This window comes from Eretmochelys imbricata, chromosome 1, assembly GCF_965152235.1.
Source record: "Eretmochelys imbricata isolate rEreImb1 chromosome 1, rEreImb1.hap1, whole genome shotgun sequence".
Classification (NCBI taxonomy): Eukaryota; Metazoa; Chordata; order Testudines; family Cheloniidae; genus Eretmochelys; species Eretmochelys imbricata.
In genome coordinates this window covers 192,633,284-192,660,545 of record NC_135572.1, presented here as the reverse complement: position 1 = coordinate 192,660,545, position 27,262 = coordinate 192,633,284, and the positions used below count along the sequence as shown (strand labels likewise).

Genomic DNA, 27,262 nt, shown 5'->3' with positions numbered 1-27,262 from the left:
AGCCCATCAGTGCAATGTTAGGAGCAAGCTGTAGTCCCTCCTGGTTTTAATTGGATGGCTAGGTGAAATACCTGAAGTCTAGGACTCAGAACTCCTGGGTTCTGTTCACAACAAGAGTCATAGTGAGGGATAAAAATGGCAATATTCCATTCAGACTCCATCTGCATTATCTGAGCAGCTGGAAGTTCTTCCAAAATAAGTAGTGAAACAGTTGGCAATGTTGATGTTTAGGAACCTTGATTTTTCAGATTTGTACAATGTAATTACTGCAATTATGTTCAGAAAAAGGGTAGCTATACATCTAACTGGCCACTTGGAAGCACAATTACCCACTTTGCATAAAAAAAATCAGACAAAATAGGCATAGATTATCAGCTGCAATTATGAATAACGTGCCTTTAAAGTATTATTAGGTTTCAGAGTCAACACTTCATTGAGATGAATATGAGCAATTGTTGTTTATGTGTTTGAGTTATTGTTCCTGTTGGTTTGCTGGCTGGTGCAGCAGTGACAATGGTGGTATTAGTTCTCAATCAGAAGGAACAGAAACTTTATTTCTTAAGAAAGTTTAAAGGATGGGGCTCACCATATAATTGGAACTGTAGCAATCATTACTGGCTCAATCTGACTGGGAATCCCGGCCCTGCCACTAACTCGGTGAGACCCGCGTAAGTCATTTAACATATCTGTGCCTCAGTTCTCCACATCAGTCACATGGGGATAACTCGCCTATCCTGTAAAGTCCTTCAAGATCCTTAGATGAAAAGTGCAAAGTATTAGTCATATTACTCCCAGAAAACATCCCTTTGGAAACCATGATCAAAAACGCAAACTAATATTCTACTTAAAATAAAAATGAGATGTATCTGTCCTACTGATTTCATATTGTGCCCCTTGGGCCCCCCTCTCCCCCCGACTTTGGTATTTCTCACAAAATATTGTGAATACCTCTTAATCAAACAACCTGGCATGATGATGTTTATCCGATGGGCATTTTATAAATATTGTCTGTTTTGCAGATACTCTGTGCCTTCTGGCTGGAAAGCGTATATGGGCATAAGGATCATTAACAAAAACAGCAATCATGTAGCTATGAGATCAATCAAAAGGATTATTGTCCATCCACGGTATGACCAATATATCTCAGACTATGACATTGCCCTGTTGGAAATGGAGACACCAGTATTCTTCAGTGAGCTGGTACAGCCTATTTGTTTACCCAGCAGTCCTAGAGTATTTTTTTATGGAACTGTCTGCTATGTAACTGGCTGGGGAGCCCTAAAAGAAAATAGTATGTTCATTTCCTGGATATGTTTCTTGCAAGTTTGACTCTAACTTTAAACTGTAAGAGTGATGTGATTATGCTAAAAACAAATATAATCACGGTTTACTTAGCACAGTGGTTTTCAAACTTTTTGTGTTGGTGACCCCTTTCACGCAGCAAGCCGCTGACTGTGAAGCCCCTTAGAAATTAAAAACGGGGGTGTGTCTAATTTAATGGCGGCGGGGCGGGGGGTCAGGGCCGTCAACCCCAAGGAGTTGACAGCTCACGACTGCCATGGAACCACCTTGCGACCTGCTGAGAACCCCTGACTTGGTTGGTCTTTTAAAAGCTAGAATATTCCTTCTTTGTCAAAGCAACTTCAGTGGTTTGGCTCAGGTGAAGCTGAACATCTGTGGAGTTTCTTAATGTGGGCATGTAGAAATAGTTTAGGTCAATTAGGAGTCCTACCATTAGGCACTGAAGACTGTCATAGGCCATTAGAAAGATAATTACCCTGGATTAGCACTTGTTTCTCACATGTACAATTCATTTAATTTCTGCAGTACTTCGAAAACAATTCTATAGATAGAGAAATAGGAAAAAAGTTGAGACTAGCACAAACTAGGAAGTAGTCTATATCTGATCCAGAATTAGAACTCAAGTGCTTCAAGCTCGCAGTTTTTTAAATTAATCTCTTAAATTGCATTATGATCTAAGACAGTGGTGGGCAACCTGCAGCCTGTCAGGGTATTCCGCTGATAGTCGGCAGGCACGGCCACCCGCAGCTCCCAGTGGCCACGGTTTGCTGTTCCTGGCTAATGGGAGCTGCGGGAAGTGGTGCGGGCCGCAGGGACATGCTGGTCACTGCTTCCCATAGCTCACATTGGCTGGGAATGGTGAACCGCAGCCACTGGGAGCTGCGGGCAGCCGTGCCTGCGGATGGTCAATGTAAACAAACTGTCTCACGGCCTGCCAGCAGATTACCCTGATGGGCCGTAGGCTGCCCACCACTAATCTAAGGTTTTACATTGGACCCAAATTTATCTACCAGGGTATCTTTGGCTTTCTTAACATACCTTTCATCTAACATCTGAACCCAAGACTGGTTATTTATACCTAAATATACTTTAAGTGAAGTTATAATATAAAAACAGCTATTATACAGTGTCCATTTTTCAATAAAAATTGAGATATATATAATTTCAATTTAATTTGAAACTGTGAAATTAAAATATTTGAACACCTTCCCCTCTGATAATTTCAGTTACCCCCCCCCCTCCAAAGCCCTAAAAAGGTCCTAAAGACCAGGTTGCTAGTACAAATTGTGGCACAGATGAAAGATATTGATGGTGAAACAGTTGACGCTCACACCAGTCTGGTATTCTGCAGGGTGCCAAATATGGCCCATGATGCAATTTAGCAATCAGCTACTATCATTGGGAATTATAACTAATCAAAGCAGGTTTGTTTTTATCCACATCTTCCTTCCCGATTCCCTCTCTGCTAGGAGCAGCAGTGGGTTGCCAAATACTAGGACCTGAATGGGGCCTTTGGGTACAATTTCAATACAAATAACACAGAAATATTAAAAAGCCCAAGTGAGGGCAAAGCATGTAACAAAACCAAAAACTTGTTAAATTTTGGAATGGGTGTCACATGTTGTACTGATAATTCCTGCAGATCTCCATGCCATCCCCTGCTTCAAGGTTTGGCTAATCATTATCAAAGGAAGGACTAAGGAAATGCAAGAAGGCAACAATGGCAGAGGGTTGTAAACTTTCCTGCCCTCCTTATATGAAAGCAGCATTAGTGACAGATATTCAAAAGCTGTGGGGAAGGGCAATTTAAACTACAGTACATAGTAATCCTTCGGCTCGGTAGATTCTAAACACATTCCTCCCTTCTGATGTATCTGCTTTTTCCTCAGAACTGTAAAACCGGCATATGTTACATTTTATATTGTTCTAGGTTACCTTGCCAAAACACTGCAAGAAGCTAAAGTGAAAATAATTAATCAAAGTATTTGCAACAAGCTATATGATGATCTGATTACATCTCGAATGCTGTGTGCTGGAAATCTTAATGGTGGCATTGATGCATGCCAGGTAAAAGTGAAAACTGTAGGAAAACTACCACTATGTATTTCCTTTGTATATCAGGATTGTTTGGCTTTAATGCAGTAATGGAGCACAGTGTTTTGGGAATGTGGTTAATTAGTAACATGACATAAGGATCTCAGAAGCAGGGAGGTAAGTTTGACAGGCAATACTTGCATCCTTTGAAACATGGGCGGCAGATGAACCCCAGGCTCGCGGAGGCTAGCCCCTGGCCCGGCCTGCTCCTTCTGCCCGAGTTCTGCCCCTCCTGCCAAAGCCCAGAGGCCACCCCCAGCCCTGGAGCACCAGGCAGGTGAGCGGGCGGTGTGCCCTGGAGCACCGGGTGGGTGGGCGGCGCAGCCCCCTCCCCCAGCCCCAGAGCGCAGGCTGGTCCCCATTAACTGCAGCCCCAGTCTGGGGCGCTGGCCACTAGGAGAAGAGTCCCCTGCAGCACAGCACGGAGAAGCAGGAACGGGCCTGGGGATGGAGCATGGGTGGGGCCACGCAAGGCTATTTGGGGAGGCTCAGCCTTCCCCTGCCTTTGATATCCGCTGCCCATGCTTTGAAACAAATGCTGCCTTTCAAAACAATAGGTAAGATCCAGTCTGTTGAGATTGTTTTGCCATAAGAGGGCTTCTATTGGTTTTGGCTGAACAGGGATATAGCGATCAAGGAGTTTGAGTTAGGGTTCTTTGTGGAATCTTAATGATGAATTTCTTATTCTTGAACTCATGGGCTAGTCAAGGTGGAATTCCCTCTTTTCATCTCTTTCTACTGTCCCTGTACTGCCCTATGGCCAGCTGCTTGTTCAATGGGATGATTCGGAGAAGAGAGGTAAGTCACCATTCATCTTCTTCTCTTCTCCTTTGCATCCCCTTGTTGTTGCCATTGCGTTCCATTTGGGTTTGGCAGAATTAGATTTTCATTTTTTTAAATAATTTTGATGGGTTATATTGATGTTTGTTTTAAGCATTTTTTATTTTTATCAATTTTAAATGCTCAGACTTAGGGACATTATGGGTGGAGGGTGTCGGACAATAATTGTGTAATGACAGTAGATCCTGAGATTCAAAAAGTTAAAACTTTCTAGTAGTTAAAAAACAAATTGTCAACATCACACATCAAAACACACAAAGTAAATATCCTTAAATCAAACTCTCTAATAAATTCTCAAGCAGCATTTTTCTTTCTTTGCCTAGCTGTAAATTTTAATTATTATTGTTGGAAATATTTTTTGTCAGTTTGTGGTGTATATGGTAAAACTAACATTTACCAGCCTTCACTAATAAAAATCTAATCCTCCCTAGCAGAGTTCTATTAATTTGCATTCTTTGGTCGTCTTGGTTGTACTGAAATGTCACAACGTGAATTGGATGCATAAACAAATGTACAGCCACTGTCCAGAAATAGAAAATATAATAATTTGGGGGGAGTGTCTTTTGTCCATATGTTACCTAATCTTCGTATTACAGTGCAATGTGTTTTGTTCTAATGACTGAACTGTATCCTTTGCTTTAGGGTGATTCTGGAGGTCCATTGGCCTGCGTAGGAAAGGGAAATAGATGGTATCTTGCCGGCATTGTCAGCTGGGGTGAAGGATGTGCTCGGCGTAACCGCCCTGGTGTATATACAAAGGTGACAGAGCTTTATGACTGGATTCGTCAGTACACAAACTGATGTGCTTAGAAGAAAACAAAAGTCACTATTTTTACCGGAGTAATCCATGAAATATGTTTTTCTGATATCGTAAGGAAACACTGTAGATGTTTGTGCTGAAGTTCATAAATATAAATATAAATATTTAAAAATTGTAATTAACTTCTCTGCACATTTCAGGAACAGTCTGAACTGAAAGTAATTGTTTCTCCATCTTCATTGTCCATTTCTGGTGATGAAGACAAACAGGGCTGAATGAAGTAAGAATGGAGTGGAACCTTGGGCCAAATTCTAACCAAACCTTATTGGATATTTGGATCATTCCTTTCCTCTCCCCTCCTCTCCAGCCCCAGCACGTATAAAGATATACATGCACTCTCTATATGCAATGTATTGGGCTTGCAGACAGGATCAAGGGCCCACTTCTCACATCTGGTCAAAATACACAAACTGCAAGTCAGGGTGGTGTGCAAAGGTGGGTTAAAGCTCTCCTTTGCTCATGGTGCTGCTATGCAGGACTGCTGCCTCCTGTGCTGTGTTTAGAGGAGGTCTCAGACTGTTCTACCTTAATACGGTTTTTAATAGCCGGAAGAGGCCAAAAACATAGCTCAGGTTTGTTGTGATGTAGGGGCACCCCAAGCTCTCTCCCGCTTTGGTAGCCACGCTCCCTTTCCTTGTTAAATTAGCAGCAGGGAGGGTGTTTGGCATTCAAGACCAAAGATAACACTAAGCTCTATGCCAATGTTGGGGGGAGGGATAGCTCAGTGATCTGAGCATTGGCCTGCTAAATCCTTGAGGGGGCCATTTAGGGATCTGGGTAAAAAATTGGGGATTGGTCCTGCTTTGAGCAGGGGGTTGGACTAGGTGACCTCCTGAGGTCCCTTCCAACCCTGAGATTCTATGATTCTCGTGATGCTCCCTGGGGTGGTTAAGACAAGCATACAGGGGCGCTGGAACAATTTTTATAGTGGGGGTGCTGAGAGTTCTTGAACCAAACTGTAAACCCTGTATAGAATGGAAACCACTTCAAGCCAGGGGTTGTGGCAGCACCCTCAGGTATCCCTAGGTCAGCGCCTATGTAAACGTGATCAAATTCCATCAGTAGTGTAGCATAAATCAGTCATATTAAACCTGAAGGTCTGGCCCTAAACTTGCAAGGACTTAAATACCATTATTGGTGTCTTTGGAGTGACGGTATTTTAGAACAGGTGAAAATGCTGTTAAAGGATTTAACATGCTATTAAAAGGAGCTCAGTTCAGTTAATCTAAAGGGAACTGCACCTATTAGATGAAGAGAGAATTCTTTTTCAGTCTGGTACAAACAAAACTTCACACGCACAAGCTCCCTAGCTGCTATCAAATGTTAAACTATATAATCACAACACAGTCTCATAAGCTGATTATACTTTGTGAGAACAAACCTATTGCTAGCTACTTATGGTAATAGCCTTATTCAAATTAACTCTTTCGTGGGTGTCAGACTGCAATAAGAGGCTCATCTTGAATTATCTCCTATACAAAGAAAGCCAGGAGCTTGACCTTAGGATATTCCAAACTAAAACAATTGGAGTACATTTTAATAGGAATCTACACTTTTTTGGATGATTATCTTGTAGTCAAAACAGCTTGAGGTTCACCTGGATCTATAGCAGTTGTTAGGCTGCAATTATTCTATCTGCTTAGGGCTGTAGTACACCCAGCCTCTAAGGTACTAGTAGTGTGTCAGGGATACTGCAACTGGCAGGTAAGGGATGAGGTGCTTCAGTTGCTAGGCCTTGTCATGCTAGCCCTGGCGTGTCCCAAGAACCCCCCAGACACTTGGAGAAAGGAAAGGGGCATTTTACTAGGGCTGGCAGGAGAGAGAAAGGTTGCAAATACCCTAGGTACAGTGGCTTAAACAGTTAGAGCTCAAAGTGAAACTATAGTGGTTCTTATTTGGGCCCACTAAACAGCTTTTCAGGCCTAGTGCCCAGGGTGCTTTCTCCAGTCCAGTTTTCTATTAAAAGCTAATAAGACTGTGCAGAGTTCCAGGCCTGGATCAGTTAGTGGTGTGGCTCGTTAGAACCCTTTATGCTGGCTCCCGGCCCAGCCTCTGCTGCATCCACACGTACCTGAACCTGGCTGCAATGTCCATCAGTCACTGTTCCATATGTGGTTTCCCAGCTCCTGCTGCAGCCTGCTCTGAACACAGTTACCTGGCAGTTTCCCTCTGACATCAGCTTCTCTGCTGCCCCACTTCCCCAAGTGCCAGCTTACTTCCTGGGTCAGGGTTTCTCATAGTTTCTGCCCCTTTTCCCTACTGGCCCGCAGAAGGGGATGAGCCTGCCTGAATGTCCATCCCAGGGGGTTATAGATCAGTGGGGAGGGGGTTCCTTCTTAGCAGACTGATCACAAGTTTTTCTCCTTGCTTGGTATCAGTAGATAGATCCTGACTGAGACTTCCAAAGCTGTCTAGGGGATTTAAAGCACCTGTATCATTAAAATGAATGGAAGATATGTCTAACCCCGCTAGACAGCTTTAACTGTCTCCCCTTCTAGAACTTGTAGTTTTAGGTTTTCAGACCCGAGGTAACATGATGATGGCGGCAGTTGGCGACATGGCTGCCACTCCCTGCCACGCTCACAAACGCACAGCTTGCTTATGGTTCGATGAACGTGCCCCTCAGTGTGTGGCCAGGTCTTGTGATTTGTTTTTTCTTTGTCATGACTGATGGGGTTTTGGCTGGGCTGGAGCTAGTCTCACAATGATGCAAGTAACTCAAGCCCTCTAGTGTATTTGAGCCCTCTGCTTGGTTATTTTTCCTCAAGAGGCGGGCAAATGGGGCAGGCAGTCAACCAGAGCTGCCACAGGAAGAGCGCTGTCTCCTCCTCCCCTCTGCAGCAACCCAAAGCCCTCCTCATAAGAGGGGCATGGGGAGGAGGTAGCAGAAAGAGCCCAGCAGCTCAGGGCAACTCCACTGCTCTTCCCTCCTCCCCTCTGCAGCACCTGGCCTTGGGGGATGGAAAGGAGCAGCGGGGCTGGGGAAACTGAAGAACCCTGGATCTGTCCCTCCAGCCTGAAAGTGGGAAAGAGGACCCCTTTGGAGCCCCCCCACACCTGGGAGACGGGGATGAAGAACCCCGGAGGAGAAGAGGGGAGGCCGGGTTGCTCTGATGTGGGATTTAGGGGCGGGGGCTACGAGGGACTGAAGTGATACCGGGATTGAGGGGACAGGAGTGATTCAGAGGCTAGGGGCAGAATGAATTGCTGGGCAGGGGGTTGGCTGGTGTGGGGATGAGCGCTCTTGCAGCAACAGCCAAAATCTACTTATCTAATAAATTTGGGAGAGTGGGCCCTGGTAATTGTGGCTCTCTCTCTTGGGGGTGGGGATGGGAGAGCATTCAAAAATCAAGATTGAAACCACTATGTAATCTTTTCTCTTTTTTTTTAACCCTCATACTTTGAGTCTAACTCATGATTTGTAATCTCTCTTGAGGTTGGCAATACTACCCTCACTTATTTTTAGCTCACTTTCGTAGTCTGACTCATTGTACAGTACATCGGGGAAGGCGTTCTGTAAATTACACTTAGGTACAGAAATGAATTTTATTGTTGTCTGCATGTTACATAATTCATGTATTTAAGATTCATTTTTTTAATATAATTCTCTCATTAAAATGTGTGTTACTTTCTCCAGGTTTTTTAATTGAATGTAAAAGCATTGTCTATTCTAAACTCAAAAGACATTAAAATTCTAAAAGTATTTTATTAATGTACAGGTTTTTCTTGAATCGTCATTCACTTCCTCCTTTCAAATAAAATGTGGAGACTAAGTATTTATTAGCTTTATTGCACTACTGAAATAAAGTAATTCACCCTGAATTATTAGTATGCTTAGAATTGCAGTCACAGCTTTTAAGCTGCAGATGAGTTAAAATCAACTGAAGTTTCCTGATTATTTAAATAAAGTTGAACTGAGACGCGCTTAACCTGCCAAGGTTTGAGTTTGTTTTATATTGATAAGACTCTGAATATCATCACCAGAGAATGACGTTGCATTCCTACAGTTTTAGATAAGACGTGAGCCTTGGCCAAAGTTCAGATCCAGTTCTCAAAGTCCCTTACACTAGGAAGGTGGGGTCTCAAAACCTGGGTTTTAGTTCAGCCCATTACATATAAGTGTGTGTGTATGCGAGAGGTAAACCACGAAGTACGCATCTGGATGCATATTTCAGGAGTTAGTGTGCAGGTCTAACTTATTAGTTGTGAATGAACTAATGTTGGCCTTGACAGGTAAGTGAAATAGGAATGACATTTTCACAAAGCTTACACCAGGTTCATGATTGCAGATCTTAACATCTGAAAGTGTATTGCTGAGTTTTCCTACTTTTCTAGGAACTGCTGGCTTAAGAGCAAAAGGAGCTCATATCCATCAGGAATATTCTGAGACCTCTCCAGGAGCCTCTGGGTCAGGCGATCACTACATGAAACAAAGCCATGAACGCAGGTGCCAGAGTTTTAGGGTAGTTCAGAACTGAACTTGACAGTTCAGACCTACTTTCTCTACTGACCCATTTGGTTTCTTTTCTTTGGGAAAAGTGCTGTATAAATATAAGCTTGCTTTAGTTCCTTTGTATTGTAAAGGTATAGTGGTATTCAGAATGTGACAGGGAGCTGGCTTGCTTGCTTGCTTGCCCTGTCGGAAAACACAGTCTTCTCTTCCGAGACGAAGATAGATTGCTTCATCTGCTGACTTTGTTGTTTTAGCAAGCACCATGTTGCCTCAGGTTCACTTAGCTGCTTATGCTGGCTAAGGGCTGGTGTGGTAAGGTAACCAAACTGGAAAATCTAGTATGACACAACTTGAGAATGAACATTTGTGTTTCAAAAGTACAGGCAAATCAATACTTCCGCCTCATTCCATTTCTTTTTCAGAGGATACAGTCCCAGTCCACTCCTTGCTCCATGGAATTTCCCTTGTTTACCCAACTTACTGAGATCACTTGCTTGTAAATTATGCTGACCCTGGCTGCTGACATATCAGATCTTGTCCCTGAACAGACACCAACATTATTGCAGCATAAACAGGAAGGAAGTGTATCTTGTTGGTATTTGCCATAAAGTCAAAATTCCTCACAGAAGTGGAAGCGATGAATGGTTGTGTTCCTGAACATGAATGTCAGGCTATTGAATTACAGGGGGGGAGAGAACTTGAGGAGGAAAATGAGGCGGACCATAATAAACCTCTTAATCCTGAAGCATCTATCACAAATAAGGTAGGACTCACATTCATTCACTTTCTACTTATAAGCATGTTACCTAAACATTGTACAGTGATTGAAATAACTGAGGAGCATTCTGGTGGAATAAGTTGCTTTATTGTAAAATTTATTTTACATCTTTTTTGTTGTTGTTGACTTATAGTTAAATGTCAGAAATACTAAGGTTAAAAGCAGATTTCTTTTCCTCTGCTGTTAATGACATCTGACTGAAACAGGATATTTAAAATCTAACTCATTTACCATTTTTAATGCTGTTTGTTCATTTCATTTTTTGGAGTGAAATGCTAATCACACTTGTAATTTTACAAGTTTCGCTTTCAGTTTGTCATGATATCAGTATTGCAATGGATGAATTGCAGTCACTAAAGGGAGATGTTAAAATGCAAATTTAAAAGCTTTTCATTTGGAAAAGAATTAAAATGCCAGGAAAACACTACTACTAACATTAGGATTTGTTTCCGTTTAAAAAAGTTTCTTCCTTTCCACAATCTAACCTTTGGGCCAAAACTATTTAGCACTTCTCCTTTAATATATAAGTAAGTGTGTAGTGTGATCAAAGGAAGCAACGGCAGATATAAATTCTGTATCCTAGATCATTAACATCACCAGCAGAGGGATATTGTCAGCTATTGTAAACTTCTTTAACTTTGCTAAAACGAGAGTAGGATTGTTAATAACAATGCTTGTAACTTGTGAGTGCGAACGATTATTAATTTGTATGATGAGCATGTTACATGTACACATAGTAAGATGACTCCTGCCCCAAAAAGCTTAGTCAAATACATGAAAAGAAGTAGTATCACCATTCTGCAGATGGAGAATTCAGACGCAGTCACATTCAGTGGTTTGCCCAAGACCACAAAGGAAGTCTGTGGCAGAGCCAAAAATTTAATCCAGTTTCCTAAAACCCAGTCTAGGGATTTACCCACCAGACTCTTGTGGTTAGTTTTTGTTTAGAAGTGTGTGTCTGTCTGCACTGGCAAATCAGGCGTTGAGCTATCGACGAGATCTAAAGCGTGATTGAAAATGATCTTGAACACGGTTACTCCCGGTTTCTTCTTCTGCCTCACTCCTGTTGCACAGTAATCAACCCTACAGCACTGCCCAACACGTCTGTGAAACTATTCATTGTTTTCAGGAGCTACCTTTCCCCCGAGCTCTCTGACATATTGATTTTTCTTATCTAAGTAAAGAGGGTGTTTGTTCAGTTCTAGGGAGGAATCCAGGATTTGAATGTGTACTTTACATCAAGTCAGTTAAAACTTCTTTACTATAGGCAGCATTCTGTAATGGTCTGAGCACAAGGCTGGAAACCTGAGCTGAAATCCGTGCCTTCATGTCTGTAGCCTTGGGAAGTGTCTGCCTCAGTTTCCTTACCCATAAAATGGGTATTGTGCCTTCTGATTACACAGAAGTGTTGTGAGAAATAACGTGATACACTAGCGTCAAGCGTTAAATTAAAAGCTAGAAAATCCCTGTTTCTTTTTTTTAAACACAACATTCCTATTAATTTTACTATAAACCTCATGTGTTTAAATATCCAAACAAAAATAGTACATCCTACACATGTGCCTTACTCACTGTCTCCTTTGCCAACCTCCTGCAACCTGCCCCCAAAAGTGAAAACCTAAATGTACAATAATCAAATGGTTCTTGTCTGTCTCTCCATATTTTCTTCATTTTTTTAATGTAGACATCAACACCTTAACATTAGCAATGCCCTAGTTAACAATGTAAATGATTTCTACTTCACCCCACAATCCAAAAAACAACCCCCTCAAAACTTCTTTCTGCTATTTGCTATGACAGTTTGTATATAAGGGCTATGTGGACTGATATTATAAACTTCATAGGTGTGGATGTTTTTGTAAAGTTCTCCATGAATACTTTAACACCCGGAGGAATCTATAAACTTCATAAACCAAGTGGTCTGGTCCAAGAAACTTTGAAATGACGCTGGGTATTACAGTATAATGTTTTAGTTTTGATTCGAGAATAGGAAGTCTGTAAGTGCAGCCTGACAGTTTTGGGTTCAGAAGTTCCACTGAATAAAACTCCATACATAAATTTAATCCCCTTGAAGAACTGTGTACCATTAGGAAGATGTTCTGTTACCCAGGTACTATTATACACAGGTAGCTTGCAAGGTCTGGAGGGGCAGCCTGTTCCTTACTAAGTGTCACAAGTTCCTGGGTAGTCTGCCCCTGCTGAGACCCTTTTCCAGTCACCAGATTGAACTCCTTTCAAGGAATAGGCCTATCCCTCTACCTCTCTTTGTGTATTTCTCGCTGAGTCTTTAGGTTATAGCCCCTAACTAATTCAGCAGGTCACAGTCATAGAGTTTAAGGCCAGAAGGGACCACCAGATCATCTAGTCTGGCATCCTGTATTTCACCAACACCAACCAGCCCATAAACACCACCCAGGACCTCTGCATTAAATCCAGCCATCAAAACTAGACCAATGTGTGTCAGCCCACAGAAGAATAGACTATTATGTGCCAGAGGCAGAGAATAGGAGGGACCAATGTGCACAAGTGCCTACCGCCCCTGCAGTGGCAGGGAAATGATTAAATGAGATTTAGCTAGATAATCCTGATGACTAACTCTCACCCATGCACTACAGAGGAAGGTGTAAAAATCTGAAGGTCACTGCCAATCTGACCTGGGGGAAAACCTGACCTGCCAGTTTTCCTTGGGAGCCTGACACAGAATGCATTGGCAGTGCTACAGAGACGACGTCTTGCACAAAAGGCATAATTTATTTTGCTCAGAAGATACGCAGCACTTAGAGCGCTGGAGTCAAAACAAGAGATGTGCACACCTATTCCCTCACCTATGCTTAGCCTCTTTATCCTCAGCTTAGTCAGGTCTCATTTCCCACCTCTGAGCTGGGAGAACCAGCTGACTGCTTGCATCCTTCTCCTTCTGTCTGTGTATGTGTCTGTCCAGGCTGCCAGGTTTTTCACTCACACATAAGAGTCTAAGAATGGCCATACTGGGTCAGACCAATGGTTGAGAGGGAATGAACAGCACAGGGCAATTAGTGAGAGATCCATCATCCAGGCCTAGTTTCTGGCAGTCAGAGGCTTAGGGAAACCCAGCACATGGGGTTGCATCCCCATTTATGGACCTATCCTGCAGAACTTTAACTCTTTTTTGATCCCGGTTATATTTTTTGCCTTCACAGCATTGCCCAGCAGTGAGTTCCACAGGTGGACTGTCCATTGTGTCAAGAAGTACTCCCTTCTGTTTGTTTTAAACCTGCTGTGCATGAATTTCATAGGGTGACCTCTGGTTCTTGTGTGTTGGGTTTATGTAAATAAAACTTCCTTCTTTACTTTCTCCCCACCACTCACCATTTTATAGGTCTTTATCATATCCCAATCTTTTTTTCTGAATCTCCCCACATACAGAAGCTGTTCCATATCCCTACACATTTCTGCTGCCTATCTCCATCCTTTGTCCAATTCTAATGTTCCTTTTTTGAGATGGGGCACCCAGAACCGCACGCAGTATTCAAGTCTTCAGATATCCTGGCTGTTTTCTCGGCCCACCCCTTCTATGTAGTCCATGAGCTGTTTGACTCCTCTTTGAGTCTAGACTTCGCCTTGGGAGGAGTAAAACATTTTGGTCTGGATGGAGCCAGCTAAGTAACTTCTCCGTTCAATTGATGGCCCATCCATTATTATTTTAACTTGTTTAAAGCTGGGTACCTGAGGGGCGGTCTTAGAATCGTAGAAGATTAGGATTGGAAGAAACCTCAGGAGGTCATCTGGTCCAACCCCCTGCTCAAAGCAGGACCAACACCAACTAAATCATCCCAGCCAGAGTTTTGTCAAGCCGGGCCTTAAAAACCTCTAAGGATGGAGATTCCACCACCTCCCTAGGTAACCCATTCCAGTGCTTCACCACCCTCCTAGTGAAACAGTGTTTCCTAATATCCAACCTAGACCTCCCCTGCTGCAACTTGAGACCATTGTTTCTTGTTCTGTCATCCGCCACCACCAAGAACAGCCAAGCTCCATCCTCTTTGGAACCCCTCTTCAGATAGTTGAAGGCTGCTATCAAATCCCACCCTCACTCTTCTCTTCGGCAGACTAAATAAGCCCTGTTCCCTCTGCCTCTCCTCTTAAGTGATGTGCCCCAGGACCCTAATAATTTTTGTTGCCCTCCACTGGACTCTCTCCAATTTGTCCACATCCCTTCTATAGTGGGGGGCCCAAAACTGGACACACTACTCCAGATGTGGCCTCACCAGTGCCAAATAGAGGGAAATAATCACTTCCCTTGATCTGCTGGCAATGCTCCTACTAATGCAGCCCAATATACCATTAGCCTTCTTGGCAACAAGGGCACATTGTTGACTCATATGTAGCTTCTCATCCACTGTAATCCCAAGGTCCTTTTATGTAGGACTGCTGCTTAGCCAGTCAGTCACCAGCCTGTAGCAGTGCATGGGATTCTTCCATCCTAAGTGCAGGACTCTGCACTTGTCCTTGTTGAACCTCATCAGATTTCTTTTGGCCCAATCCTTCAATTTATCTAGGTCACTCTGGACCCTATCCCTACCCTCCAGCATATCTACCTCTCCCCCCAGCTTAGTGTCATCCGCGAACTTGCTGAGGGTGCAATCCATCCCATCTACCAGATCATTAATGAAGATGTTGAACAAAACTGACCCCTGGGGCAGTGCGCTGATACTGGCTGCCAACTAGACATCGAGACATTGATCGCTACCCATTGAGCCCCACAATCTATCCAGCTTTCTATCCACCTTATAGTCTATTCATCCAATCCATACTTTTTTAACTTGTTGGCAAGAATGCTGTGGGAGACCATATCAAAAGCTTTAGTAAAGTCAAGATATATCATGTCCACCGCTTTCCCCATATTCACAGAGCCAGTTATCTCAGAAAACAATCAGGTTGGTCAGGCATGATTTTCCCTTGGTGAATCCATGTTGACTGTTCCTGTACACCTTCCTCTCCTCCAAGTGCTTCAAAATGGTTCCTGAGGACCTGCTCCATGATTTTTCCAGGGGCTGAGGTGAGGCTGACTGGTCTGTAGTTCCCCGGATTCTCCTTCTTCCCTTTTTTAAAGATGGGCACTATAGTTTCCTTTTTCCAATCGTCTGGGACCTCCCCCAGTCTCCACAAGTTTTCAAAGATAATGGCCAAAGTCTCTGCAATCACATCAGCCAACTCCCTCAGTACCCTCAGATGCATTAGATCCAGGCCTATGGACTTGTGCATTTCCAGCTTTTCTAAATAATCCTTAACCTGTTCTTTCACCACTGAAGGCTGTTCGCCTCCTCCCCATACTGTGCTGCCCAGTGCAGCCATCTGGGAGCTGACCTTGTCTGTGAAGACAGAGGCAAAAAAGCATCGAGTACTTCAGCTTTTTCCACATCATCTGTCACTAGGTTGCCTCCCCCTTTCCGTAAGGTTCCCACGCTTTCTTTGACCGTTGTCTTGTTGCTAACATATCTGTAGAAACCCTCCTAGTTACTCTTCACATCCCTTGCTAGCTGCAACTACAGTTGTACTTTGGCCTTCCTGATTACACTGTTGCATGCTCGAGCAATATTTATATACTCCTCCCTAGACATCTGTCCAGATTTCCACTTCTTGTAAGCTTCCTTTTTGTGTTTAAGCTCATCGAAGATTTCTCTGTTAAGCCAAGCTGGTCGCCTGCCATATTTGCTATTCTTTCTGCACATGTGGATGGTTCATTCTTGCACTCTCAATAAGGCTTCTTTAAAATACAACCAATTCTCCTGGACTCCTTTCCCCCTCATATTAGCCTCCCAGGAGATCCTGCCCATCAGTTCCCTGAGGGAGTCAGAGTCTGCTTTTCTGAAGTCCAGGGTTAGTATTCTGCTGCTCTCTTAGATGTCATTCTTTTCCCTTTCTTAGTGAGTTCTGTAGCAGCCCCTTGACAGCCTCCTTTGCCTGAGCTCTGGGCATTCAGTCAGGCACCAATATGCAACTGAACAGGGAAATGGAATCACACATAATATTCATAAATAGTATATTTTTCCAGTTCTTCTCACTAAGAACAGAGACCCATCCTGCAGACCTTGTAAGCTCCATTATGCAGGTTACAAGGTCTGCAAGATCTAAGCTCCATGTTGGCTTCTGAGAACCACTCATGAGACTCTAGGTACTTAAGCCCTTTTGCACTGTTTCAAGAAACTTGGCTCTTGTCTAAATATGAAATTTGTAACAGGTTAATTAAAGTGGGTTAGTTAAACTGGTGAAAATCCCGTGTGTGTAGAGACTTTGGTTTAAGATGTGGCTTGTTTTGGTTTATTTTAAACCTATTCCTAATTGATTTAAGTTTAGTGAAAGTAAGTCTGATTGATTGAAACCTCAATAAGTGTGTTCACACTTTTTTTTGCAGCAGTTTAGCAGAATCAGTTTAAAATTATACCTTAAACTGAAGAGATGCAACTGTGCCTAGAATCAAGCCCTTGCAAATAATATAGACGCAAATCTCCAAGGAAAAACTCAGTTGATAGTCAACTAGATTATACACAACCACTTGGTTTCATCATTGAGTTAAAATTGCATCATTTCTACAGTCTTCACTTATCAGAGCAGATTGATTCAAAAGTAGACAAGGTTTTACTACTAGCTCTACCACTTTGTAACCTTAGGCAAGTCAATTTACCGACTGATATTAATTATAACTAATGCTGGTTTACTTAGGCCACGTCTACACTACCCGCCGGATCGGCGGGTAGTGATCGATCTATTGGGGATCAATTTATCTCGTCTAGTGTAGATGCGATAAATCGATCCCCGATCGCTCTGCCGTCGACTCCGGAACTCCACCACTGCAAGAGGCGGAAGCGGAGTTGACGGGGGAGCAGTGGTCGTCGATCCTGTGCTGCGAGGATGCGAAGTAAGTGATTCCAAGTTGATCTAAGATACGTCGACTTCAGCTACGCTATTCTCGTACCTGAAGTTGCGTATCTTAGATCGGTCCCCACCCCCAGTGTAGACCAGGCCTTAAAGTGATACATGATCCTAATGCTTCTGAAAATATTTTCATATCCTTGAATTAAAAGCACAGTAAAAATGCAATATATTATCTCCTGTCTCTATATAGATTTTTTTTATATTCTTTATCCTAAAGATAAAGAAAAGCTCTTTTTTCTCTCTTCCCCCCCCCCTCCCCTTTTCCATCCTAGTTTCTTAACAGACAACTTCTTTTATTCTTTGTATGATTAGGGGAGAGCCTACTACCGGAGGTCTTGTGGTGACACAATTTTTTGGAAATGTAAACTGTGGATGGTTATATCTTCAGTTTTCCTAGGGCTCCTTCTAGTGATTATTATCAGCTTAATTCTTTATTCAGGTATGTACTTTACTTTTGATAATTTGTGTCTCACAAACTAAATGACCTGTGGTTTTCTTTTAGATGCATGCTGCAGCCTGTCTGGAGTTTGGCTGTTGAGTTTTGTCATGGAGGTAGTTTATAATATGTGCTGGGTTGAGCAGTTGGGTATTCGGTGTATTTGAGGAATTTTCTTCTTGCCATGTTGTAACTAGTACTGATTTTCAGTTAAAGCACCTAGAGATCTTAAGGGGCTGATGCTTGTACATTTAAATCTATTACTCTTTTTTCTGTTAAACTATATTTGCTTGGTAGCTTGCCTTCAAGATAATTGCTGCTTGAATCCAATGGCAACATGCCCGTTGATTTGAATAGGGGTATGCCAAGGTTGTTAATATCATAACTAAGTCTAGACAAAAGGTTCTCAAACTGTTATATTCTGGGCCTTTTCTTAAGCTAAAATCCTGTGACGGCCAGCTCCCCAGTCTGATCCCATATCTTCTCTATGGCAATTGCAGAGCATGGTTACATGAGAAAATAATACTAGGACAAGGTCAAAGAGACAAGATGAAAATCATATTTGTGTCAATGCAATGAATGCAGCCAGATTGGTGTTATCCTGATATTTTGTATTGGTGCAATTCATTAGCTTTGCCTGGCGGTCAGTCTTCCTAATATGAGTCAGAGCAGTGCCTGCACCCGCAACTGCTCGAATTTCTTCGGATAACTTACGTGTTGTGCCTGTCAGCCTGTAACCCTCCAGTTTTCACTGTGGCTAAATTTACATTTAAGAAACACCTGACAAAGCAGTCATAGGGGCTGCTTCCAGGCACAAGTTCCTTTGAGTTCAGCCAGTCAAAATGTCCCTGGAAATAGGTCTGGGCTACATATGGCAGGAAGTATTTTATCTGAGCACTAACAAATACATCTCCACTCTGACAGTGTCAGTTTGATGCCCCCCTCCCCCGGCAGTGTTCTGTTGACCATGCTTTGAGAGCTGCCATTGTTGGATGATACCAAACTTTTTCTATCTGTAGCAGCCAATTGGGAACACGCTCTTTCATTTTTTGGTATTACAGAGGTTTACATCGATGAAGATGAATATTGGGATCCTGAATCAGTATCAAGTGGAAATTACCGCAATTTTTCTGGAACACTACAAGTAAAGTGTGCTGCTCAATCAAATTATTCTGAAGATCTTACTAGGAGGGTAATTATGACAGAGCTTTCACCATAGCTGATTCTGACCATAACACCTATTTGGTGTTTCCTTTGTGTATGCTGACATTAAACTTTCATCCATGCTATTTTCTTGGGTCAAAGGGTTCTCAATTTTATCTCTGGGAGGAAGAATTGATTCAGAAAAATGGAAGTGATAGTTGGGAATTGTTTAAGAACACTTTACTATGTGCTCAAAATCCCACAATCCTAAGATTGAGGAAGAAGCCATACTGGTTAAAAAACTGACTTGGTTTAGCAGGGAAATTAAAGCAGCTGTAAAAAAACTTTTATTTTTATTTTTTTTAAACTGTAGACTGGCTGGTTTACATCCTGAACCATGAACTTTCCCTTAGCTTAGCTAAGCTGTTTGCTGTATTTTTACTTTACAAATTTGCTACACAGTTCTATTAAGTGTCGATATAACACAACCTCAGGCTTGCTCCTTTGAGTTTTGTAAATCCTAGAAGGCTTGAGAAGCTTGGATCAGTTTTGCCTGGCCGGTCTGACATTGCTTATTACTATCAAGGGAGCAGCATCACCTACTTTCCTATCCTGGTTTTTAGTTCAGTCAATGCAAAGGATAAGTAGAGATTGTTGAAGTCCCCAATATAACATCAATCCCAAGTGATTTTTCCAGATAAACAGAAAAGTATTGTATGTATTTAAAAAAAAAAAAAATTTAGTTGGCACAGAGAAAATAAACTGAAATTGAACTCCCAAATGAGAGCAGAAACTGATTTTTACCATTAGATTTTAAAATAAAATGAGTTCCTTGTACAGATATCTGCCAGGACTTGACCTCAAGGTTCCATACACTCCCTCATTCTGAAAACTTAAATTACCCTATTTTCTTCTACTTGTGTTGGAAGGTATGCCATGAAAGAAATATTTGATTCTCTTTTCAAGCTAATAGATGTCTACAGTTCATCTCCAGCCCTGGGGCGCTATTTTATCACTGCTCAAGTGGATTCCTTCAGGTAGGAAATTAATGTCAGAATTTTCTTTAAGTGTTTGTTTAGCAGAATTGAATCTGTCACACAGACATACAAAACATTCTAAAACTCTGAAATAATATTTCTCAGGAGAAATATCAGTACAATCAGTGAAGTTATGTTTCCACCAAAATTAACCAATTACATTTGTAAAGGATAAGTTGCCTACCAATAGAACATGTTATTAAGTTATAGGATATCTTTAAGTATTGTCCATATGCTCAGTCCTTGGTGGTCTCAACTGCCAGCTTTATCACACTTGTTGAAGTGAGAAAACTGGAATTGCTTCAGAGCAACTTTTCTTTAATATACATTATTAGGCCCAGATATTGCAATGGTATTTAGGTATTGCTGTGCTCAGTGTTGAAACACCTAACTGATTTGATAAGCTATTACCAGCAGGAGAGTGAGTCTGTGTGTGTATGGGGGTGGGGGGGGGTGAGAAAACCTGGATTTGTGCTGGAAATGGCCCACCTTGATTATCATGCACATTGTAGGGAGAATGGTCACTTTGGATAAGCTATTACCAGCAGGAGAGTGAGTTTGTGTGTGTGGTTTTTGGAGGGGGGTGAGGGAGTGAGAGAACCTGGATTTGTATAGGAAATGGCCCACCTTGATTATCATACACATTGTGAAGAGAGTTGTCACTTTGGATGGGCTATTACCAGCAGGAGAGTGAGTTTGTGTGTGAGGGGGCGGAGGGTGAGAAAACCTGGATTTGTGCTGGAAATGGCCCAACTTGATGATCACTTTAGATAAGCTATTACCAGCAGGACAGTGGGGTGGGAGGAGGTATTGTTTCATGATCTCTGTGTGTATATAATGTCTGCTGCAGTTTCCACGGTATGCATCCGATGAAGTGAGCTGTAGCTCATGAAAGCTCATGCTCAAATAAATTGGTTAGTCTCTAAGGTGCCACAAGTACTCCTTTTCTTTTAGCTTATCTAGAGTGACCACTCTCCTTGCAATGTGTATGATAGTCGGGGTGGGCCATTTCCAGCACAAATCCAGGGTTTAACAAAAGCGTCTGAGGAAGGGTGGGGGGAAGGGGATGAGAAAACCTGGATTTGTGCTGGAGATGGCCCAACTTGACTGTCATGCACATTGTGAGGAGAGTGGTCACTTTAGATAAGCTATTACCAGCAGGAGAGTGGGATGGGGGGAGGTATTTTTTCATGCTTTGTGTGTATAAAAGATCTTCTACACTTTCCACAGTATGCATCCGATGAAGTGAGCTGTAGCTCACGAAAGCTTATGCTCAAATAAATTGGTTAGTCTCTAAGGTGCCACAAGTACTCCTTTTCTTTTTGCGAATACAGACTAACACGGCTGTTACTCTGAAACCTAACTGATTTAGGAGTCTAAATCTCATTTTCTGAAGCAATTTAGGTACTTAGGATTTTAGGGAATGGGATTTTGGCCCCTAAATCCCTTTTGAAAATGAGATTTAGACTCCTAAATCAGTTACATGTTGCAATGAGCGAAGCATTGCTTAAATACCTTTTTTAAAATCCAATCACAGTGCCCAAAAGCATGGTAGGTGTTTCTGTAAATGAGAGGTATGTGCTCTAAAGAACTTAAAGACAGCACAGACACACACAAGCAACAAGAAAATCACACTTGATTTTCATTTTCTACATGGCTTGCTCAGAGTAGCAGGAGCAGATGATGAGTAAAGTAGCAGTATTTTGGATAGATTGGAGAGGTTGAAATGAGAGGAGGGTTTGCTGGAGGTTCAGGTCACAGTAATAAAGGTAATGGGTGGCTGAGCTATGGAGAGAAATTTAGCAGCAAGGTTGAAAGGAAGGGATGGGACAGATTGTGGTGGTGGTACAGAGTAAGAAGTAACAGGACTTTCTGGAAAGGCAGGAGAAAGCTGCAATCATGGGAGACGGGGGAAGACAATGGAGTTGTCAACATCAGTATGGCACTGGAGGGAGGTTAAGGGCTTAGACTGAATTTGAGGGCAGTGTTTTAACACAGAAGAGGAGGTTAGAGAGGGGATTGAGAGGTAGATTATAGAATTGTTCACGAACAGATGGTAGTGGAAATTGTGGAAACTTATGGAATCACTTACTGAGAGGGGGTAGGAGGGGAGAAGCAAAGGAGACCTGGTACAGGAGATGCCCACAGAAGACATAAAATGACATAAAAGGCTAAAAAAAACAGGGAGAAACTAGGAGAACATAGATTTGCAAAGACTATGATGAAGAGCATGAAAGGCAGCACAGAGCTGAAAGCCAGGGGACAGAGACAAACCCCCTCAGATTCACCTAGGGAGTGGTCATTAGTGATCTTGGTGTGATGCTTTCTTAGGGTCACACTGGGTGAGGATGGTTATGGTAGAATACCGCAGAGATAGGCATGTGCTGAGGCAATTTGCTCTGCATGCTATATCTTGTGATCCTTTGGGATAAAAGATACTAGGGAAAAAAAGCAATCTGTATCTATCGAATATAATGTTGTGATTCCAGTTCAATGAATTCACAAATCACTCCAGAATTGGACTTCAGTTCAGTGGTTTACATAATATGCTCCAGAATTTGAATTAGAAACATTGGCTTGTTATCAGATATTGTTAGAGGGAAGAATGGAAAATGTTATCAGGAAAGCAGTCACTTCTGTGAGCTATTATGTAAAATAAAGGTGTCCTGTTGCAGCAGGTCTCCTGGTATCACCATATTTGGATTGCTCACAATAATGTCCATATGGGGGAGATTTTTGACTTCTCAGTGCGTTTTTGTACTCTTTGAAAGTCTTACCCGTGCTATATCTGGATTATATGTACAAATCCCATTAGCATCAACAGTAATTGCTCTTGCGGGGCGAAGGCGGACAACATGTTAGTTTAAGTATGCCATTGTTTTTAATGGCAGGTTTCAGAGTAACAGCCGTGTTAGTCTGTATTTGCAAAAAGAAAAGGAGTACTTGTGAAAATGGCCCAACTTGATTATCATGCACATTGTGTAGAGAGTTGTCACTTTGGATGGGCTATCACCAGCAGGAGAGTGAATTTGTTGGGGGGGGTGGAGGGTGAGAAAACCTGGATTTGTGCTGGAAATGGCCCAACTTGATGATCACTTTAGATAAGCTATTACCAGCAGGACAGTGGGGTGGGAGGAGGTATTGTTTCATGATCTCTGTGTGTATATAAAGTCTGCTGCAGTTTCCACGGTATGCATCCGATGAAGTGAGCTGTAGCTCACGAAAGCTCATGCTCAAATAAATTGGTTAGTCTCTAAGGTGCCACAAGTACTCCTTTTCTTGTTGTTTTTAATGTTTTCTCCTTAGGTCATGTTTTTTCAAAATAAATGCTCATGTTAAAAGGAAAGGCAATTCTAAAAACTTTCAGTGCTTATTCCTCCTGAGGTCTGTTTCTTTTTCAGACATGAAAATGCCACTACATTCTACCAGCTGGTGTTCTCCTTACCACCAGTGACTGAAGAGTTCATGAAGTACACGATGAGTGAAGAGTTTGTGATGAATGTCTTGCGACAAAATATTTATGATCAGGAAGATACTTATGATCAGGAAGCACCTGAATGTACTAAGATAAGGCTTGATCCAGCTTCTCTCACACTAACTTGTAAGTGCCATATATAATAGAATTTATCTCTAGAAAGAGAATAAGTACTCACAGTTCTTTAAAATGAAAGAAGTATTTATGGAAAGATAATGAGACTTGGCAGTTAATATATTCATGCACATAGGGGTACTGGTAATGTTCTAAAATATCAACAATCAGTGTTTATAACATTGTTGTACTCTTACTTTAATTTATGCGTACATTCTGAGAGAGATTTATTTAGTACTAGATGGAGTAGATGCAGAAAGAGTTGTGAAAATATCACTAACATTTATTTGAGCATAAATGGGGTTTTTACCCACGAAAGCTTATGCTCAAATAAATCTGTTAGTCTTTAAGGTACACTGGACTCCATGTTGGTTTTGTGGGTACAGACTAACACGGCTACCCCCTGATACTTGAAAAGATCACTGTGCTCCACCAGCCTGCCCTATCTCTCCAGCTTCTCACACTACAGTTCCAGCCACGGTCCCAGACAAAGAACAATAAGTTTTGAAAACTGGTTACAAGAGGTCTCAGTTATGAAGACTTCATTATATATATAATATATTATAATTATATTATTATTATATATTATATATATTATAATTATATTATTATTATATATTATATAAGACTTCATTAGTATAGGCCCTTCTTTCAGATGCTTGTAAAAGAGTGTTAAATCCTTAATGTAATGTGCAGGAACAATATTGCTTCATATGTACATAGGTGTTGGATAAAGCTTATGGAAATTGTCTGTTATGATCAGGTTTTTATAAAAGACCCTGAGTACTGACTTTCCTCCCTCCTTCCCCTCATTATATTGTGGCCTATTGGAACTCATGAGATGACTATCCCCTGTTTTCAAAATGACAATGTATACATACCAGCTAAAAATCCTATTGCCTTAAAGTTTGACTGAAGTCCCAGGGTCAGGTGATTTTTCTTCCTTATTGCTGAATGTAAGCACTGTAAAAAGTACTGTGTTGTAAAAAGACTGTAGAAGTACTTTATCAGGAAGGAAATTCAAACCAGACTCTGAAAATGTTTTTGGTCAGTTAGGAGATAGTTTATTCAAAGATCTAGACCCTCTTCTTACCTTTTCCCAACCTGTCTGTAAAGCCTCATTTCAGTGATTTTTAGTTCCTTTGGTGTGGGGGTCTCAAAGGAGGAAGTTCAATGCCCAATTCTCATTGAAAGGCAATGGCAGTTGGGCAACCTTGCACGCTTTCAAAAATCCCAGCCTATATCACGCCATGTCATGTCTGTGTAAAAAAGGCTCTCACATTAGTTGCAAGAAATATAGTCCAGCTATTGAAGCATGGGACAGAAAGCCAACTCGTGCTGTCATTTTAGATCTTGCACTACTTACTTCATTTTTAAGTAGTAATGGAGTGAATGAAAAAAACACAAAGTAGTTAAGAAACGTATGTATTGAGATTGTTTTAACATTTAATTTTAAGTTTTTTTTAATGTACTGTTTCTGTTTCAGAGTAATAGCGGAAAGACTCCTAGTTTACCACGGCTACTTGAGAACATGTGCTTCCCGTATCTATTACCATCCTGAGGAATGAGAATTACTTTAATTATTTTGAAACGTTTCTGAAGAATATGGCTCTATTGTGAACACTTTACATAATGCAATAATGTATGTAGCAAATGCAATATATTTATCACAGCTATTTACGCTTTGAATACAGCAATCTCCTTTACTGCTGCCTGACACTTACTCCACCCTTCTCCAATCCACTTGAAGCTTTGTTGCCAAAAATCATGTAATTTGATGTTGATCACCTTCATCCACTTTTGCAGCACCTTCACTAGTTTTACATTGCCTTTTCAATTGACTCCAGAACTTGTTCTTTCCCTCAAGCTCCTTTGTAACATTCCACTCTTCCCACCCTACTGCCAGTCACATTCTCCTCTTTGCACATGCCAAGTAGCCACATGCCGACTGCATCGACCATACTTCATCCCTCAACCGGAAATCCCTCTCCAAACCCATTTCTTGCAAACTGAACACACTTAAATACTTCACCGTTTTCCTGATTTTTTTAACTGACCTTCAAACTTTTGCATTAGTCTCTTCCAGAGACCTCTGTCATGTTGCTCTCTTGTTCATCTTTCCCTTTTCTCTCCCTCCCTCTGGAGATGTCTGCTCCTGTTTCTTGCCTTAATTTAGATTGATTGTAAGCTCTGATGGAGCAGTGACTTTATCTTTATTGGTACAGTGAAGTGCCATGTATATTTATGATGCTTTACTACTGTCCCATGGCCTGGCCCTGCAAGCACTTAGACACAAATTTTTCCATTCCATTCAGTGGGATTATTGATATGAGTAAGGTGAATTTAGGACTGCTTACCCAGAGGTATGTAGGATAAATGTGCTCCTCAGTGACATGTTCCAGTATGCAGTGTTCTAGGAATTTCTCATGGGTCAATATACCTGTTTACTTGCTAACTTAATACAATTAGTCCACAATATGTGTGTCAAATGGCAAGTATTTGACACAACTATCATTTGTTTTTTTAAAAACCCTTCTTTGGGTCCATATCCTGATTGTCTGCAGGGGTCAGGAAATACTCACCAACACTCCATATACAGATACGATATATGACCGGAGATGGGGTTTTTCGGCCTTTTGTATGATCAAATACTAGTCACAGTTCTAGGCAAAACACTGGACTAGATTGGTCAGTGGTAATATCAGGCAAATCCTTTGTTTCTAAACATGTCACATCAGAAAGTCAACATGTGATCATGTAATGACAGTAATACTGCATTTGCACATGGCAGAAAAATTAAGGAGAAACTGAACTATGACTTTTGTGACTCATGTGGGCTGAAGAGAGAACTTCAACATTATACTATGGAAGTGCAACTTCCTGCAGTGAATTCTGAATTTTGAAGTGAAGGTTTATACTGAAATGTGAATTTTAATACATTTTTACTGTAAGATTTATCTTAGGAAACTTTATGGCATTACAGTAAGAGACAAGTATATGGGAAATCACTTTTTAAAAAAAATTGTAATCTATTTTTAGAAAATGACAAAACTGTAGCTCATATATTAAATTATTTTTTGAGATATTATTTAATATTTGTTTGAATTGTTGTTGTATCAGTTCTAGGCCTTGACTGGTGACTTTGAGCTGAAAGATGACGATAAAGATAGAGCCGTGCAAAACTTGTGTAACCAGCAATGACTCAGAACTTGGGCTAGGTCAATTTAGATGAGGAAGTCTGGTCAGTGGTGCAGGATAAATGAGCGAATCACCTGATTTTCCCATTTGTCACACAGCTATTGCTATTGGTAGGTACAACGTGGCCGGGGCTTCATGTTTCCTTACTAGGTGTCAGTTCTCATTTTTAATGTGGCTGATGTTAATGCACCAATGTGATATAGGTGCTTTTAGAGCCATATTCTGCACGTAGGTGGTATATTGTCTTCCTGATTCTTAGCCTGAGGAAGATAAAGTTCACTCCCACCCTCACAGAAGTGACAGGTAGTCTTTCCTGCAAAGCAACGGGCCATGAAGATCTTCCAGAGCAATGGGAGTCATGCCCAGTCCCCTTGCCTTTGCACTGCTGCTTGGTCCTGTGATGCATTGTCTGCGGTGAGTGTACCTGAAGGAAGCAGCACAATTGATAATCTTTCTTTGCCTGTTTTCCACCTGGGTTCGGTGAGAGGAGCGAGAGCGGTGATGGAGTGAGAATTAATGGGAGACTCATCACTCTCCAGTCCTCCCCTTATCCCAGCCAGCTTTGCCATACTTGGAGAAAGGAGTAGTTCCCAACTGTTGTAGTACAGAGAGGGGGAGTTGGGCCAGTAAGAGTGCTGTGGGGGAAGTGCACCAGGA

The 27,262-nt window shown here is 41.7% G+C and overlaps 2 protein-coding genes across 2 annotated transcripts in view; both read left to right on the top strand.

Annotated features, from left to right (window-relative positions):
* LOC144264897 (suppressor of tumorigenicity 14 protein homolog) overlaps positions 1–5,037 on the top strand; it is a 28,231-nt gene extending 23,194 nt beyond the window's left edge. Inside the window, exons 15-17 of the mRNA XM_077816897.1 lie at positions 1,020–1,291; positions 3,233–3,369; positions 4,879–5,037. Coding sequence (XP_077673023.1) covers positions 1,020–1,291; positions 3,233–3,369; positions 4,879–5,037 — 568 coding nt within the window. The remainder of the gene's footprint in view (positions 1–1,019; positions 1,292–3,232; positions 3,370–4,878) is intronic.
* Positions 5,038–9,164: 4,127 nt separating this feature from the next.
* Positions 9,165–26,461, top strand: C1H3orf52 (chromosome 1 C3orf52 homolog). The gene is made up of 7 exons (XM_077820831.1): positions 9,165–9,289; positions 9,392–10,272; positions 17,515–17,641; positions 18,700–18,830; positions 19,748–19,818; positions 23,220–23,419; positions 24,894–26,461. Coding segments are annotated over exons 2-7 (657 nt in total). The 5' UTR covers positions 9,165–9,289; positions 9,392–10,146; the 3' UTR covers positions 24,896–26,461.
* Positions 26,462–27,262: the final 801 nt, after the last annotated feature.

Coding starts and splice junctions, on each gene's coding strand:
- C1H3orf52 (XM_077820831.1), top strand. CDS start 10,147: ATGAATGGTTGTGTTCCTGAACATGAATGTCAGGCTATTGAATTACAG. Junction 10,273..17,514: donor AAGCATCTATCACAAATAAG/GTAGGACTCACA, acceptor TTGTATGATTAG/GGGAGAGCCTACTACCGGAG. Junction 18,831..19,747: donor CTGAAGATCTTACTAGGAGG/GTAATTATGACA, acceptor TCTCTTTTCAAG/CTAATAGATGTCTACAGTTC.